This window comes from Hypoxylon fragiforme (genome assembly GCF_022984875.1).
Source record: "Hypoxylon fragiforme strain CBS 206.31 chromosome Unknown GGS25scaffold_3, whole genome shotgun sequence".
Lineage (NCBI taxonomy): Eukaryota > Fungi > Ascomycota > Sordariomycetes > Xylariales > Hypoxylaceae > Hypoxylon > Hypoxylon fragiforme.
Window position 1 is genome coordinate 3,170,525 of NW_026054758.1, and position 16,093 is coordinate 3,186,617.

The window sequence follows — 16,093 nt, forward strand, 5'->3', positions numbered from 1 at the left end:
GTATGGGAAACTCAATTTAATAAATGAACATGGTAAAATACATGTATCAAGTAGGTGCGCAAGTTACATAAAATAGGAGCTATCAATTGTTTTACGACCTTTTACTGCCACGAAATGGCAGATGAATACATACATGTTTGTAGTCTCGTGATCTATTTCTGGTTTCCGTTCCTACCCTATGTAGGTACATACACGTACCCATATGTAACCTATGTATGGAGCCGACTACAAATACATAAATACAAGCTCCATATTTCTTTTTAAAAATCCCCATCCCCAATTCTCCAATTTCGCGATATTCTACATCAAGACCCCTGTCTTCGTCATCAACATCCTTGTTCTAGATATACCGACGGTATCCTACATTGGTAATCTGCATCATCTACAAAAAAAACATTACATACCTACCTACCTAGGTAGCTATCCGCTTGATCATCTCTATTCAAAATCCAAGATCAAGAGAAGTACCGACTGGTGAGAAGGAAAGAAACCAAGGAAAAATGAGTCTTCTTGACGCATTTACCTGTTTCAACAATCTCCCCAAGGAACTCCGCCTGGAAATCTGGGAGTTTTATTTTGCCGGTCCGCGCATTCACGTCCTTCATCCGGCGCCTACCAGCCGGGACCGAAGTGTTGCTGCTGGCACGAGGGACAGGGACACTCCCTTATTCCACTGCACCATTCTGGACTCATCCACGAATCGCATCACCAGAAATGATCATCCCTGCATTCCCATCACCCGCGAGGCACGTGCCATCTCCATCTCCCTGAAGCGCCAGTTCACGCCCGTCAGGTTCGCCAAGGATTTCACCCAGGCCGTCACCGGCCCTCTGCCCATGCCCTTTCCTACGCGGAATTTAAGCATACATAGAGCTGATGATGGTGATGAGACGAACAAGCCTCCTCCCAAAACCACTAAACCCGAAGTCGAAGTCGTTTATATCAACTGGAACGTTGACTGTACGTGGAGCCTCCCCCCCTTTTTTTCTTATGGAGGAAGCCTGACTAACATATCTTGTTTTAAAAAAGTAATCTACCTCTGTGTCCCAGACGCGGAGCAAGCCTTCTGGGCCCTCCGCAACGTGCCCTGGCGCCGCAAGATGAAGAAGCTGGCGCTGCTCGTGCCCGAGAGCGAGTACGACCGCGCCATCGCGTTCGGGCCCACGGGCCCCATCCGCGAGGTTCTCGAGTCCATCGAGGAGCTCGAAGAGCTCTTCCTCGTTCTGCGTCTCTCGGCCAGCCTCACGGTCTCCGATGACGCGGCGGGCAGGATAGCGGGCCTGCGCCGAGACAGGTACGGGTTCGCGCCGTACGTCGACTACCTCAAGATCGTCGGCCTACACGGCAGCAGCATGGGATACACACGCTCGGCGATGTCGTTCCGGTCGGCGCTGGCGGGCATTCGGGCGAAGGAGATCGAGCTGGTTAGGGTTGTGGATGTGGATAGTCTTACGTGTGCGTACGGAGAGTATGAGCGGAGGCTGTGCCAGTGTCGTGTAACGGGACCTACCCCCCATGTATCCACTAGGTGAAGCGCCTAGACATCCCAAAGTTCTGTATAGAGGCATTCATGAGAACTGTGAAGCACGAGATAGCAACGAAGACTTGGTATAAGGCTTTCAAGCTGTATAGGTATACTAGCATACGGATAATGAAACGACTACCGGGGCCTTGTGAGGTATGGGATTTGGTATATTAGGTACGCCTACCCGACTACAGATATAGTCACCTCCACCCTACCCAAAGATCATCTTTCGAGGCACCTCTAACGAGTTAACTAGATTACTAGGTATAGAGGTATTCGGTAGTTTAAAGGATACAATGACCCGATCTGTCTTGTCTCGACACTGCATCCCTACTCGTCCGGCTTCGACCTTGGAGGCTCGTTTATTTTCCTTTTTTGCCTAGGCCCGTCTAGCTCTGCTTGACGTTAGTTGTCTTTGGACAAGGGACTATCCGCACTATGGCCAGGCATGTGAATTTTGTAACGAGGTCTAAAGGTAATATTTTGTACAGCTTATTACCTATGGAGTTCGTTTAATGCTAGTCAATATAGAGGGGAATTTGAACTACCAGATGTCTGTATATGAGCATAGATCTGTGTTAAGGTCCTCGCGGGGTGATGCTTTTTGTTCCGAATCAACCATCATGGTAGATAGGTACAGAAAGGAAGTTTTCAAATGGTTATGATATCTCGTAGCTAAGTCTGGTTCAGCTGTTCTCGTTAGATATCTTGCACATGGCCGCGCTTAGCAAGGGCCCTGAGCTGAGCGGAGTTTAAGGCGGTCCGCTGATCTAGTGATGGAGATGCGCGTAAATGATAGCTAGCGATGTCCTGCCTACCTATCTGCAAAAACAGAATAGAAAAATCAGAGTTTACGGCGCAGAGGACGGACGGTTTTCGAGAATTGTGGAGATAAAGATGGTTCTTCGGGCCATTTGAACATCGTCTTGCGGAACATCACCGATAGGTACAGTACATACATGCACAGAACCGCGCAATGACGTCATTTCTATATGTAACTATCAGGCTTGACATCGTACTACATATGTACTATGTATACATATATATATATATATATATAGGACCAGGTAAGGACTTAGGTAGCACAGCTGAGATGTAAGGTAGGTACACATCTCACCAAGTCACAGTCTTTTGGCTCCTTGGGTTGCATTAGAGGTATTTCTGTGGTAAAGGAGAGCGGATAACAGATACTAGGTAATAAAGGGGGAGTGAATCTCCACTATTTTGATCTACATAGGGTTAGTGGATCTAGCCCTGGAAGTGATTAGGTGGACCTTACCGTCTTTGCTCGGGGGGCTGCATGCGCTAACTGACCTTGTCAATAGTGGGGTTAAATTCAGCCTTATCCTGCTGAGGAACTCGGTAATGCTGCTTGTTCACCTTCCATTTTACAACTATTATTTTACTACTACTACTAATAATACTACAACAACATTACCTGAATCTATCGCCTGGTATTCACCAATTTGATTAACACAAAGTAATAACCTATCAATTCAATGAATAGATAGGCAATACAAAACCTAGAGGCGAAAACGAAATTAATATACAAAGATGAGTGCGGCGACCGCACGAAAGACCAATGGCGTCTTACCAGTTCCTATCGCTGTCGCAAACGACACACCGAAAACCACCAAGTCAAAAGAACCATCTCGAGGAAGAAAACTGATTCTTCGCCGAATTCCACCAGGATTGACCGAATCCGAATTTTGGGCAATTCTAGGTGAGGAATGGAAAAGCGGAAATGGAAAGGTAGACTGGGTACGATTCCAGGAAGGCAAAATCTCTCAAGAGTGAGTAATGTCAAACTATACATTGTTGAAATTCATCCAAATGGACGCGACTAATCACTTCACAATTATAGCCCATCGAACCCTTCCAATCCAGGGAGATGCTATCTCCACCTTTTACGAACTGAAGATATTACCACTCTAGCCGATATAGTCCAACGATCAACCTGGGAGGACGAGAAGAAATCCTTCAACGATCCGGCTCTGATTGGACTTCCGTACTTGGATGTCTCCATATATCAGAAGATTCCCAACACGAAACGACGTACAGACTCCAAGCAAGGTACCATCGACCAGGATCCTGATTTCATGAACTTCCTCGACAGCCTTACCCAAGATCCCGCCACTACCAAAGAATCCGAAACTGACCAAGCGGAAGATGCTGCCAAGGTAGATGGCAAAGTAACCACGACTCCTCTCGTCGAATATCTGAAAGAGAAGAAGGCGAACAAGGGGAAGGAGGCTACTAATGCAAAGGGTGGGAAACACGCTCGTCACGAATCTCAGGGTACAAAATCAAAAGGCGCTCAGGAAGATGTTAAGAAGAAAGGGAAGGAATCCAAGTCCGAGAAAGTCGACAAAGAGAAGGCCAAGGAACCAGTGAAATTACTCACGAAAAAGTCGACAGCCAACGAGACGTCCGAGACCACCAAACCCGCCACTACCCCGAACACGGCGCACAAGACGGCCGAAGAAGGCCCCCCTAAGAGCCGACGAGCTAACATCGCCGCCGCGGCGAAGATTCTGCAACGTGATCTCGGACTCAGCCCCGGAAGTGCGCATAGGAGAGCTCGCCAGGATGCTGCAAAGGCTGAGGCTGCTGCCAAGACCGACACTACTACTACGAAGGAGAAAGACAGCAAAGACAGTAAGGAGCCAGCACCCGCGGCCTCAGCCACGCAGAATCCACCTAGTTCATCAGCGCCCCCATCAGCACCCACTGCTCCGAAAGCCCAAGCGAACGAAGGTTCCCGTCGGTCGCGAGGCGCAAAGGCGACGAAGCAAAATGCCTCTGGCGATACGGCCAAGGGCAAAGGAAGCGAAAATGCCAATAGCGCAACGAAACCTGCTCCTATGATTACACCTGTCATACTAAAGAGAAAAGACGATGCTTCGAATGCCCCCGCTTCAACATCGTCATCAGTTGCCAATTCCTCGGCGCCCGTAGCCCCAACTGGCCCTAAGGCATCGGCTGCTAAAGTTTCATCATCGAGCAAATCTTCTCAGAAGAAAGGATCTAATCAGCCACCAGTAACTGCAGGCGCAACACGTGCTTTCATAAAGCATGCCAATCCTTCGCAGGGTGTTACTGAACCGCTGCTTAAAAACGCCATGGAAACTTTTGGTTCTGTTACCTTTGTCGAGATTGATAAGCGCAAGGGCTTTGCCTATGTGGACTTTGGGAATCACGACGGATTGGTCAAGGCAGTAGCGGCGAGCCCAGTGTCTATCGCACAAGGCACCGTGCAAGTCTTGGAAAGGAAAGACGCCAAAAAGCCAGCTGCTCCGGCTCCAACACAACCGGCGGGAGAAAAGGCGAGTACGGAAGCGACGCCTGATCGTCCAAAACGAGGTGGACGTGGAAGGGGCCGCAGAGGAGGAGGGGCCAATGCGAGTAGTAATAATGCACCGGGCGAGGCCACTGGATCTACAGCACCACCTGCAGCTGCGGATTCCACTGCTTCCACGGGCGCCGGCTGAAGATATAACGCGAAAAAGTTTCTGGAATCCACATGATTCGGCTTCTTACGTCAATGGGATAATATGTCTCGGTTGATCTCGAATCTGGTCGACTGAAAATGTCATGAATGATGGCTATTGCATGAAATTCGCGATACTATTTCCCATGACTTGGTTCGCTATGATACTTGTCGTTGCTGGAACACGTACGATGCTGAGATATTTACTACCAGTCATGAATGGTAGGGAATGGAATGGAGTACGTACACAGGCAGATAGGCACCTAAGCAGGTTAATTGCTCATAGTATTTAATGCTGTTAGTTACTGGACTACCCTCCTAAGGAAATATGGCAAGATGGCCTAGTCCAGGGGTTAATTCTGGTCAATATAATATCTAGTGGCATTCAAACCCTCAACTCCTTCCCGTATGCCCTTTGTAGTTGTAGTAAGCGTCTGGGCTGCTTAGTAGTCAGATAAAGTAATTGGCTCATCTTATCGTTCTTGATGGTTTAATTTCACTCATATTCACAGGCTGGAAGCATCTAACCTAGGGACTTGGCACCTATCGTTTACTTAGCTGTTGATTGCTTACCTAGGTTAAGGGAATAGGGGTGAAGAAAGGGGAAGCTTCGTTGATAGACAAAGGCTAACACGTGACTTCCTTCAGTAGCTTACCTAACTTTTAAAGGTGTGTCAGCCCGGAAAAAACAATTGCAAGTGACCGAGCCGATAATTCGCCGGAGTTGGCGCTCAACGTCAATGTAGCCGCCGTTCCAGGCTGGCGCCCGACAAGTTCCAAGTTGCGAGGGACCTTATCTCAAAGTAAATTCCCCACCATCACTTTTGCACTCACTCTTACATACACACATGCTCATGCGAAGACACAACTTCTCTGTTGTGGTCGAATTCGCTGAATCAAAATCACATTTGAATATTGGCTACAATCAGGTTCTCTGTTAACCAACCAATTCAAGTACGCGACAGAGGAAATACCACTAGTCGAGCTATTAACCTGTTACCTAAACAACTTGAAGGCCACCCAAATCATAGATTCCCACAACGCACAGCACAGCAAGACTTGGTCCCATTCCCATTCCCTGGAACAGATTACGTTCATGCAGCTCCTAGGCTATTCGTCAAACAGTGCGATTCTAGATTCTACTTGGCAACTAGCCGACCTTCTGCCGAATTAATCCTTTCCAAGACCTAGGTTCCATACAACATTGAAGCTTACCTACATAGGTTCAAGACTAGGTACATTCCAAATTACCAAAATTACCAACTACCAACTCCAAGACTACGTCAAAGGGTCTAGATCACGAAACTCATCTGCTATCGGTTTCGCAATCTATTTCTTTGCACGATTGTTGTCGGCAATTCCTCGTTCGCAGACGTTCGCAGACACAGACATTGAATTCTCGATTCCCCGCCGATCACCCCGCTGAAGGTTGACTGCGCCATACTCCGTTTTGCTGTTTGTCAAGGCAATTAGTTCTGTTTTATTCGCCTATACAGCCTAGGCAATGGGTTCCAACCGCGTTGCCGTCCCGAAGCCGGGACCGGCCAAGTTAACTCCGGGATCTGGATTAGATGAATGGCTGGAGCAAGCAAAACAATGCCGATATCTCCCAGAGCCAGTAATGAAGGAGCTTTGCGAAATGGTCAAAGAAGTCTTGATGGAAGGTAGGCTCTACAGCTCTCTTGATCTTTAACTATTGTTGCAAGCTTGATTTAACTCTTCCTGCCGTTAGAATCCAACATACAGCCCGTTGTTACTCCGGTCACTATCTGTGGAGATATTCATGGCCAATTCTATGATCTTCTAGAGCTTTTCCGCGTTAGCGGTGGCATGCCAGGCGAACCTGCTACCGAACTCCCTGCGACCTCGACTTCAGTAATCACGTCTGCAGATATCGAACCACCTACCGAGATTACCAACCCTAAGCTAAAGAAGAAAATAAAGAAGCCCAAGAATACACCTGGAGAGGTACCGAGCTTGCCTGGTGATGAGTCTACGAACTCTGTCAACGTTGAAGAGGAAGAAGAGGAAGGAAACGAGTCAGGACTTTCTCCGCGCAACTCCTCAGATGCTTCTCCACCAGTTACCAATGCCGATACTCGCTTCGTGTTTCTGGGAGACTTTGTCGACCGAGGCTACTTTAGTCTTGAGACATTCACATTACTCATGTGTCTAAAGGCCAAGTGAGCAGAAAATTATAAGAGTTCCATGTTCCAAATTCATTTCTAATTTACGATACAGATATCCGGACCGAATTGTTCTTGTTCGTGGAAATCACGAATCTCGACAGATTACACAGGTATACGGATTCTATGAAGAATGTCAGCAGAAGTATGGAAATGCGTCGGTTTGGAAGTCTTGCTGCCAAGTGTTTGATTTCCTGGTCCTAGCCGCTATCGTGGATGGCGAAATACTTTGTGTCCATGGAGGACTGAGCCCAGAAATTCGCACCATCGATCAGATTCGCGTGGTAGCCAGGGCGCAGGAGATTCCTCATGAGGGAGCCTTCTGTGATCTTGTTTGGAGCGACCCCGAAGAGGTAGAGACGTGGGCTATTAGCCCCCGAGGCGCGGGATGGCTTTTTGGAGACAAGGTGGCTACAGAATTCAACCACGTCAACGGCTTGAAGTTGATCGCTCGTGCCCATCAGCTCGTCAACGAGGGTTACAAGGTAAGTTCGTTCTTACGACATTTGCTTATTATAGCTACTAACGAAAAGCAGTACCACTTCCCACAAAACTCTGTGGTTACCGTCTGGTCAGCTCCGAACTACTGCTACCGCTGCGGAAATGTGGCTTCGATTATGTCAGTGGATAAGAACCTCGACCCGAAGTTTAGTATCTTCTCGGCGGTTCCTGACGATATGCGACACGTGCCTGCGGGGCGACGCGGACCGTCTGATTACTTCTTATAATTCATTGTCACTAAATGGCGATTGCAAATTTTGCGTCACGAAGTTTCAATGTTCTTGATACCATTACATAGGCGTTACGGGGTATGAATTTTCTTCTATTCGGTTTGGTAAAGCATGACGGAACGAAGGGACAAACACGAACGAACTGGTATAGACACGCTATGAGGCAAATGTGTGTTGCGAACTAAGGACGCATCAAGACACATTGAAGGACAAGGCTTGGAGGAAATGTAACCTAGAACTCGTATATCACGGGAACATGGCGATGCGTTGATCTGTATAGTAGAGACCTTGGAGGCACTACATATGTAGCTGCTTACTTGCCTAGGTATTTTGTAAGGGATAGGGGATTGAAGAAATCGGCTTCCATTCCGAGGTTCGTGAGACGTTGTATGAAATGAGATTATCTGATGAAATGGTTTTCTTGTAATACTTGATGTGTTGCGTACAGTGGCCATTCCATCTTAATGTCTCTGGAATTCCATGTACATATATGTATGGACGTAGGCTAATTAGTAATTACGGTAGTACCAGTTGCAAAGTACTGACCAAACTGGGTGCTGACGTCGATGCACCAAGAAGAGAAACAAGGTTGCGTTCTCCAAATCTCCAATCCCAAACCCCACTAAATCCATCTACGCATATCTACTAGATGCATATTATAGATGCATAATATCTACTTCCAAGAACATTGAAAGTTTGAAACTCGTCACAAAATCTATACATAACTACCTTTTCCCTTTTCCCTCTCCTATTTCCATATCTACAAAACTTATTAATTGGATGCGACTATATCATTAAACAAAAGCCATGGCCACAAACCCACAACGCTCAGTGTCAGCGATGGGCACGCGGGAGCAGCAAGGGAAGACGTATTTTGAACAGCAACGGGAGGCGCTGATTGGCGAGATCGCTATGGTTCGTTTACCTCACGGGGAAAGCAAGAAGAGAATGGGAAAAAAAGATTGATAAACTAACGTACGACAAATACAACAGAGCTTTGAGCACGTCCTCGCCAACATCAACAAGCTGAACCGGTCGCTCGAGGCCGTGGTAGCTGTCGGAAACGAGTTCTCATCCGTCGAGGCTCTGTGGTCGCAGTTCGAGGGGGTCATGGCTAAGGATACCGCCGAGGATGTTAAGAACGCTTCGTCGGAAGGAGAGAGCCAGCACCAAAACCAGAATAGTCAGCATGAGACGGGTGAGCCATCGGCGAGCACGGATAAGCATTGACAAGGGATTGGTGTTTCGGGATAGGAGAAAGGGGATTGGGGGATAGGAATGCGCAATGGATCATTACGATACCCGCTTTGACTATGTAAATCGAGTCACAGCATACATTTACAGCACATAAAAGCACTATAACTGTAGTTACTGTACACTACATTGGTGAAATATGTGTAGGGCACTGTAGGCTGGCACTTAGTACTGTGTAGAGGCATAGACTCGGTATGCCAATATACTGTACTTCGCTAGATGCATCGGAACTATTCACGGGCCGCAAACTAACCAAGCTTCCCGAAATTTCAATTGCAAGTTAGAATTGAAAGTGGGACCTCGGACCATCACGAACACCACTCATTTTCATTTTTTTTTCTCTTTTTCTCTCTGCGCTCTGCCACTGTCAAAGTGAAAACTTGATCGCGAGCCAAGCTGAGCTCGCAGGAGGGTTATCAAGATGGTGAATCCAGGAAAACGAATGAACATATTACAAGCCGTAAGCCATTCTACTTTAATATCTATTCTCTTCTGAAATAGCTGCTAACACATTTCTCTAGAAGGTAATGCGCATAGTCTCTTAGACTTGGAAAAAAAAAACCTCCATTCTGATGCGAGCATCATTATAGTTACTGGCAATAAGACATGGCCCAGGAGCTGCGATATTACCGCCTGATATTACTCGGATACATCTAGATTTTGCCAAGAGGTGGAATGACGGCCATCTAGGACCCAGGTAAGAAGAAGGTTGTTTCCAATGGGGAAAAGAGATCATTGTAAACTAATTATAATTCCGTTTCATCGATCAGGAAATTCTGGAAAGTATGTCTCCCGCGATTAAAATATTGGAATCCAGCTGTCCCGATGCTGGTAAATCGGACACTGGACCAGACAGCCCCAGCTCAGATGTCCATATATTTCCGACAAACAGCTCTCTTATCAGACACACCTTCTGCCTTGAGCACCAAAATAAGTGCGTTACCATTAGCGCAACAGCCACATTCGAGTATAATGAACGAACATCCGGCGCCCGAGCCCGAGGAGGATGAGCGTGTCGTCAAGATCGAGATGAAGGGCCTACATTCGGATCAAATCCTGGCCGATTTTCTGTCCAAAACCGGCGCCATCGTAATCAGCCCCACACCTGACGAGCTGATGGAGATGCGGCAGGTCGAGGACCGTGCCGAGAGGGGAGCGGTCGACCGCGCCATCGTGAAGAAGTATATCGACGAGAAGCGTCGCGAGGAGCGCATGCTCGCTCTAGCCCGCCAAGAGGCCGAGGCTATCAAGTTGGCCAACCAGTAAGGTGATAGGTACAGGTAAAGCTGGACGAACTTTCCATTCCACCTGGTCGGGGGTCCCCCGACTTGTATACAGTTCGGGAAAATCACTCGACCGTTGTCAGGAATGTCGACGACGTGAAAAACTGGACATGGGCGACAAATGACCCACAAAGGATGACGATGACAACTCTTCGTCTCATCATATGAGGTCGCTTCATTTTGTACCAAGACGTGTATCATACGGTAGCTACCGGCGCCGACCCAAAAAAAATCTCGAAAGGGATTTATTTGTACATGAAGAAGACGGAAGTATATAACGCGGCCATGAGAAGCAGACGACGCTCCTCATATGAAGCAGCAGAAACAGTGGGGATACAACTACCTATATCTGCCTAACTAAATACAAGAAAGAAAGAAATTACAGTACGTGAGAGAGAGAAACCGAGAGTGAATGTTTCCCTTCCCCTTCCATCCTCCCCCTCCCCCATCCTACCACAGCACCAACACACACCTTGCATACACTCTGAGATATGAAAGCCTTGATCCCCATGGTATATCTCAATTTTACGTCAAGGAAGATTGATAAATCTTTTCGTCCACATCCTATTCCCCGTGGCCTTGTCCTCCCTTTCAAAGGGACTCTCTAAAGGACCACGGTTTATTTTGCTGGCCTACACTTCTTTTCTTCACATGTCTACTTGCCTAACCTAGATACATATCTATCGTGACGATGATCGTGATGATGAGTTGTTGTTTTGTTTTTGTCCAATGCCAACTACACGGCAGAGGCTTAGTTGATGCCTCGGAATTCAGCCTCCTTTTTATTTTATAGTACATAGGTGGTGCTGAACAGTCGGATGGCATTGTTCACTAGAATCACGTCACAATACCACTCTGAGTAGCAAGGAGCACTGAAGGGCAAGTCTAAGTAGATTCTCATATTCGTAACTCGTTCAATGCTAGGTATAAGACTACATTTTTCAGTATGATTTGTACAATCGTGCCAGTCACCTCGTCCCCCATTTCCACCATTAGTGACATCACCTTCCCTCCCTTTTTTCCCTCTCCCGGCTTTATACATAGCAAAGATAAAAGAAAATCAATATAAATATACAATTCAACCCTTGCTGAATTACACCTCAGTCTCAACATCCGGCTGTCGTCCGCTCAGCGCGCCCATCTGCGTGACCCGTCTAATAGCGAACTTGGCCTCGTTCTTCGCAAACTGCGCGTTGCGCAAGGGGCGCCATTGCATCAGGCCGCGGTGCTGCCGATGCAGGTCGCGGCTACGCTCCTTGTAGTCCCTATACTTGTTGATGGGGTTCCTGCTGCTGCGGCTCTTGCTCGAGTCCGTGGTAGTTTGCGTGAACGCGCTGCCGCTCGTCATGGAGCGGCCGATGTTGTCGCTGGATTCCGGTGCTAGGTCCGAGTTGGTACCATCTTTGATGCCGAGGTCTGTGTTCCCGTGGTTGAGTTTGAAGTTGGGCGAGGTGGGCGAGGTGGGGTCGGCAGCACTGCTGGAGCCGTCGACGAGGTCTGAGTCTGAGTCGGTTTCGTACTCGGTCTCGACGTGATCCTCGTTGCTGTCGTGGCGCGTTGCCATGCTTGCGGGATCCTGGCCAAAGGCGCCGGTCCAATCCGTTCCGTCTTTCGAGAGCCACTTTCCCTTCTCCTCTTCGGGAGCCGCCGCAAGCACGTCACGGGCTTGGGTTAAAGAGTCGTCATGTAGTTTCTGGACTGTAGGGGGCACGACACCCTTCACTTCTTCCTGGCGGACGCCCTCGGCAAAACAAGCTTCCCAGGTCTCGATGGTCTCGCGAGACTCGTTGTCGCTCACAAACCGTAGGTGGTCGCGGTCTGTTCCAGCCTTGAACCGGCCGCGGAAGCGTAAACGGCCTACCTCTTCGATATTTATGTCGGGGATGGTATGGAAGTTGTTCTGTGTGATGAAGTTCTGCGACAGCCGCATCGCGTTGTTGCACTTCCACACAGGTATATCGAAGTCCTTTTCTTCATTGTCGGCGAGCTCCTGTAACCAGATGGCTGCGAAATACTCCACGTGACGCTTGCCCGCGAGATGGAATTCGAAGAAGACGGGAGATCTATACCGGTACCGAACGGGAAGACGTGGGCGCGGGTTGTTGGTTACGCCACCAATGTTCCACTCTAGATTATCGCCTTCCGTGTTACATTGGTCGCGGTGAACTACCGCTGAGCTACCTCCTGTTCTTAGTCGGAGTTTTGCATGGCCCTTGCCCGAACCGTTGAAAGTCGAAACGATTTTATCCGACATGAATTCGAATGTGCCAACGTCCCAACCAAGTTGTGTCGGTGGTAGCTTGAGTTCGACTGGCCGGAACAGTAAAGAAATACGAACCCTGCCAAAGCCAATGCCGCCATCCAATGGGTACCATCGTGTGACCTAACCATCACTGTTAGTGTCTCATTTCCTGGAGAATATAATGGGGGTTGTTCTTGACTTACCTGGCTGCTTGTCTGCATGAGGTCCGAAATCTTCAAGGGAACCACACCGATTATAGGATCGTGCTGCCTATTACGCGAGTCACGAACCGTGACAGTAACAATCGAAGATCTCCAGTCCCGGGCAAATCGTTCAGTACCAGCATTGAATATAGGCTTCGAGGAGGCGACTTTCGTTCGAGTTTTGTAAACCTGAAATTGTGTTAGCGAAGGTAAAATACAATAGCGCCACAAGAACTTACCAATTCATCATTGAACAAGATGGTGCAGTAAGCACTTGGCAGTTTCTTGCTCGACTCCTCCTTGATCTCGCCGGCGTCACGGGCAGGTTCATACTCCCTACCCCCCTTGCGTTTTCCACCTACCGAGCCCTTGACATCAGCTAGCTCAAGGTTGACGATCTGGTGAACCACGACACTCAGAATACCAGAAGGCCAGAGAGGATCGGGAGGCGTATGTACGACAGCATCTTCTTCGTCGTTTTGAATAGCCCCCTTATCATCTTGCAACTCTTTCTTATCCCGAATCTCTTTAGGTAAGCTGACGTCCTTACCATCCGTACGCAAAGCAGGGCGGAATTGGGTCTTCCCGAAGTAGCCGACTTCCCAATGAAGCTCGCCAGGCATGCTGCTCTCAGCCTTGACACCACGAAGTTTAGAGACTTGCTGGTACATTTTTCCGGGATGCTGGATGAGCTTCTGTAGGGACATTTCGACTTTGCCGACTACATCATCAGCACTGGAACGATCACTATCCCAAAGTTCCATCGACAACTGCTCATCCACCTTGATGAGGTCAGCAGTAACCGCCAAAGCACAGGTCTCCTCCCAGACGGGGTTGAGGTCATCTTGAATGACACGGGTGCAGTACATGGGTTTTCCAAACTTGGAGAAGCCGACGGTGACATAAGGATCGGAGCCACCGCCCTTGGAACCTCGTGAGTCTTGCTTCGATAATCCCACAGCTTTGTGGATACGAATGAAGAGTATTCCCAAAGCGTTGGTGTCTTTTTGGATATCGTCTCCTGAGAGCATCTTGCCGAGGTCGAGCGTAAGTGACTTGGGCGCAACGTACATGCTGGCGGCGGCCTTGATGGCCCAGTTGACAAAGTTAGAAATTACTGGTAGATTCAGGATATTGACCCCGCGCTCAATCATTGGAGTGCAGCCAGCCTCGACCTTAGGGACGCCCATGAGAGTGAAAGTGACCGCCTTGAGGAATGGCGGCTCGGGGGTCATTTGGAGTCTGAGTCGTACAGTTCCAACCAACCCAACCAATTCGACCCCTATATGTATGGTTAGCGGCTGCATATTACACGTAGTGATTTGCAATTAATCAACTCACAAATAGGTAATGGGATGCCAAACAATCCTTTAACACCAAGGTAAAAGACCAACTGCATGCCCATATTCTGAGCCTTTTCTGACATGGACTCAGTTGAAGGCTTCGCATGGTACGCAAACGATACTTCTAGATTATAGTAATCACCACCCTCTTCGTCGGCAGCCAGTTCCTGAGGATCCTTGATCTTTTCATTCTCCTTATGCATCTCATCTTTCACATCCTTCATGTGGCTATCGGGAAGAGCCCGAAGACTCAGGATTCGGATGGGATTATTTCCTTGGTTAATATCGGCCACTTTCACGTTCTCAATGATACCAGGAACCGAAGCTTGCATGACATCCTTCTGCTATTAGTATCGTTTTTCGAACTCAGTGGTGAGGATTAGATACGTACCTCGAGAGTGTCAGCTACTGCGGCAAACATGTCCGGGTTTATGAGGCCCCAGACGACACCGAGAAGTGTGTTCATCCATTCGACGGATTCGGGGATCAGGTTAGCGACCGCGGTCTCGCCCCGTTTTTGTTCGCTCGACCATTCGATATCCCGGCCTCGCCTTACCAAATCCTTCATCCACAAGAAAACACCGGAAGCAACACAGATAGCGAGGGGAATTAAGCCTAATAGCCTGCCTCCGAAGAATTTGCCTATGAATATGATGGATAAGAAAAGACCGGCGCATAGGATCATTGCCCTCTGTTCGATGATAGCGTACATGGGCTCATAGCTAACGGACGGGGTCGGGTGAAAGAGAATGTTCGTCCTCTCGCCATGAATTGGCACATCTGAGGTAGACCCGTTAGCCACTGGATCTGGCGGTGCCGTTATATCCTGGGCATTTTTATATTCCTCTCCCGACTGGGTTGCCTCTGTTTTCACAGTCGTTTCCTTGCCCAGATTCGCATTTGGCACAGAAATCTGGCCGTTGGTAAAATGTTAGTTGAACTTGTTGAGTGCAGCAAAGAATGAATTTGTGAGGCAACTTACACAACCTTCATTTACCGTCTTCATAAAATCGTTATTGACGTCGTCGATAGTGACCTGATTTCCCGTAACGGGGTCTGTCACGACTCTTCCGTTGCCTTTATACTCATTGTTGGCCTCATTCGTATGCGGCTGGGTGCCATCACTGTTCCTATTCGTTTTAGATTGAGCATCGATCTTAGCATCTCGATCCTTCTTGTCCTTATCAAGACCGGCGACGAATTCCTTGATGTTAGGGATCCTGTTCAAGCCGGAATAATGGCCGCCACCGGGATAGTGGTGGTTTTGCTCAGAAGCCATAGCTACGAGGTTATTATAGTGGTATAAAGAGGCTCTATAAGATATAGCACATAGAATAGCTTCTGTAATAAAGGAAGTAAGTAGTACTCTATTAAAGTTGTCGAAGAGCGACAGTTACATAAAGGCCAAAATAGGTAGGCTGTAGAGCTATGAAGGAAGTATAGGAAATATAGGAACTATAGGAAGTATGTAAGAAGTAGGTCATGTTAGAAATGGGAATTCAACATTGAATACTTTGGATATAGTACATGGTAGTATTGTGAGCTAAAGCAAGCTCTTGGTTAGACAAGACTTGCATCATCTTGTCAAACACGTTTCTCCTCTTCCGGTTGGAATTGTGTTGATGAATCGATGAATCGTGTGCTGTGAAAGTGTATGACGTCGGTGGACTACTTTTAGCTCTTCTTTGCTTCTTAATAAGTTACTAAGTTCTTATCTTGGTACATGCACTACTAGTAACTAGTAACTGCCCTACTGTAGGCATGTACGTATTGGACGGAAAGAACGGCAGGGGTTTTAGTTAGACTTTTAGTTGTGTTACTTGTGTTACTTGTGTT

General features: G+C 47.9%; 6 protein-coding genes across 6 annotated transcripts; 5 read left to right on the plus strand and 1 right to left on the minus strand.

The window, feature by feature from the left end:
* Positions 1–500: 500 nt before the first annotated feature.
* On the plus strand, positions 501–1,532 carry GGS25DRAFT_519825 (uncharacterized protein; the record flags this gene model as incomplete). Its single annotated transcript, XM_049263780.1, has 2 exons — positions 501–960; positions 1,051–1,532. 2 exons carry the CDS (start codon positions 501–503, stop codon positions 1,530–1,532), a joined length of 942 nt encoding a protein of 313 aa, XP_049119287.1.
* Positions 1,533–2,903: 1,371 nt separating this feature from the next.
* On the plus strand, positions 2,904–5,475 carry GGS25DRAFT_483050 (Smg-4/UPF3 family-domain-containing protein). Its single transcript, XM_049260320.1, has 2 exons — positions 2,904–3,318; positions 3,390–5,475. The coding sequence occupies exons 1-2, from the start codon at positions 3,080–3,082 to the stop codon at positions 5,014–5,016; spliced, it is 1,866 nt and encodes a 621-aa protein (XP_049119288.1). The 5' UTR covers positions 2,904–3,079; the 3' UTR covers positions 5,017–5,475.
* A 740-nt stretch (positions 5,476–6,215) lies between these two features.
* On the plus strand, positions 6,216–7,977 carry GGS25DRAFT_199595 (Metallo-dependent phosphatase). Its single transcript, XM_049256783.1, has 4 exons — positions 6,216–6,679; positions 6,748–7,198; positions 7,257–7,686; positions 7,738–7,977. The coding sequence occupies exons 1-4, from the start codon at positions 6,520–6,522 to the stop codon at positions 7,927–7,929; spliced, it is 1,233 nt and encodes a 410-aa protein (XP_049119289.1). The 5' UTR covers positions 6,216–6,519; the 3' UTR covers positions 7,930–7,977.
* A 559-nt stretch (positions 7,978–8,536) lies between these two features.
* On the plus strand, positions 8,537–9,480 carry GGS25DRAFT_483053 (DASH complex subunit Dad1-domain-containing protein). The gene is made up of 2 exons (XM_049260321.1): positions 8,537–8,847; positions 8,926–9,480. Exons 1-2 carry the CDS (start codon positions 8,740–8,742, stop codon positions 9,160–9,162), a joined length of 345 nt encoding a protein of 114 aa, XP_049119290.1. The 5' UTR covers positions 8,537–8,739; the 3' UTR covers positions 9,163–9,480.
* GGS25DRAFT_483054 (CI-B8 domain-containing protein) lies at positions 9,481–10,900 on the plus strand. The gene is made up of 3 exons (XM_049260322.1): positions 9,481–9,646; positions 9,777–9,883; positions 9,957–10,900. Exons 1-3 carry the CDS (start codon positions 9,608–9,610, stop codon positions 10,450–10,452), a joined length of 642 nt encoding a protein of 213 aa, XP_049119291.1. The 5' UTR covers positions 9,481–9,607; the 3' UTR covers positions 10,453–10,900.
* Positions 10,901–11,346: 446 nt separating this feature from the next.
* On the minus strand, positions 11,347–15,921 carry GGS25DRAFT_483057 (uncharacterized protein). The gene is made up of 6 exons (XM_049260323.1): positions 15,240–15,921; positions 14,649–15,170; positions 14,256–14,595; positions 13,154–14,196; positions 12,915–13,103; positions 11,347–12,852 (listed from the first exon to the last, which is right to left on the minus strand). The coding sequence occupies exons 1-6, from the start codon at positions 15,534–15,536 to the stop codon at positions 11,563–11,565; spliced, it is 3,681 nt and encodes a 1,226-aa protein (XP_049119292.1). The 5' UTR covers positions 15,537–15,921; the 3' UTR covers positions 11,347–11,562.
* Between the last annotated feature and the right edge of the window lie 172 nt (positions 15,922–16,093).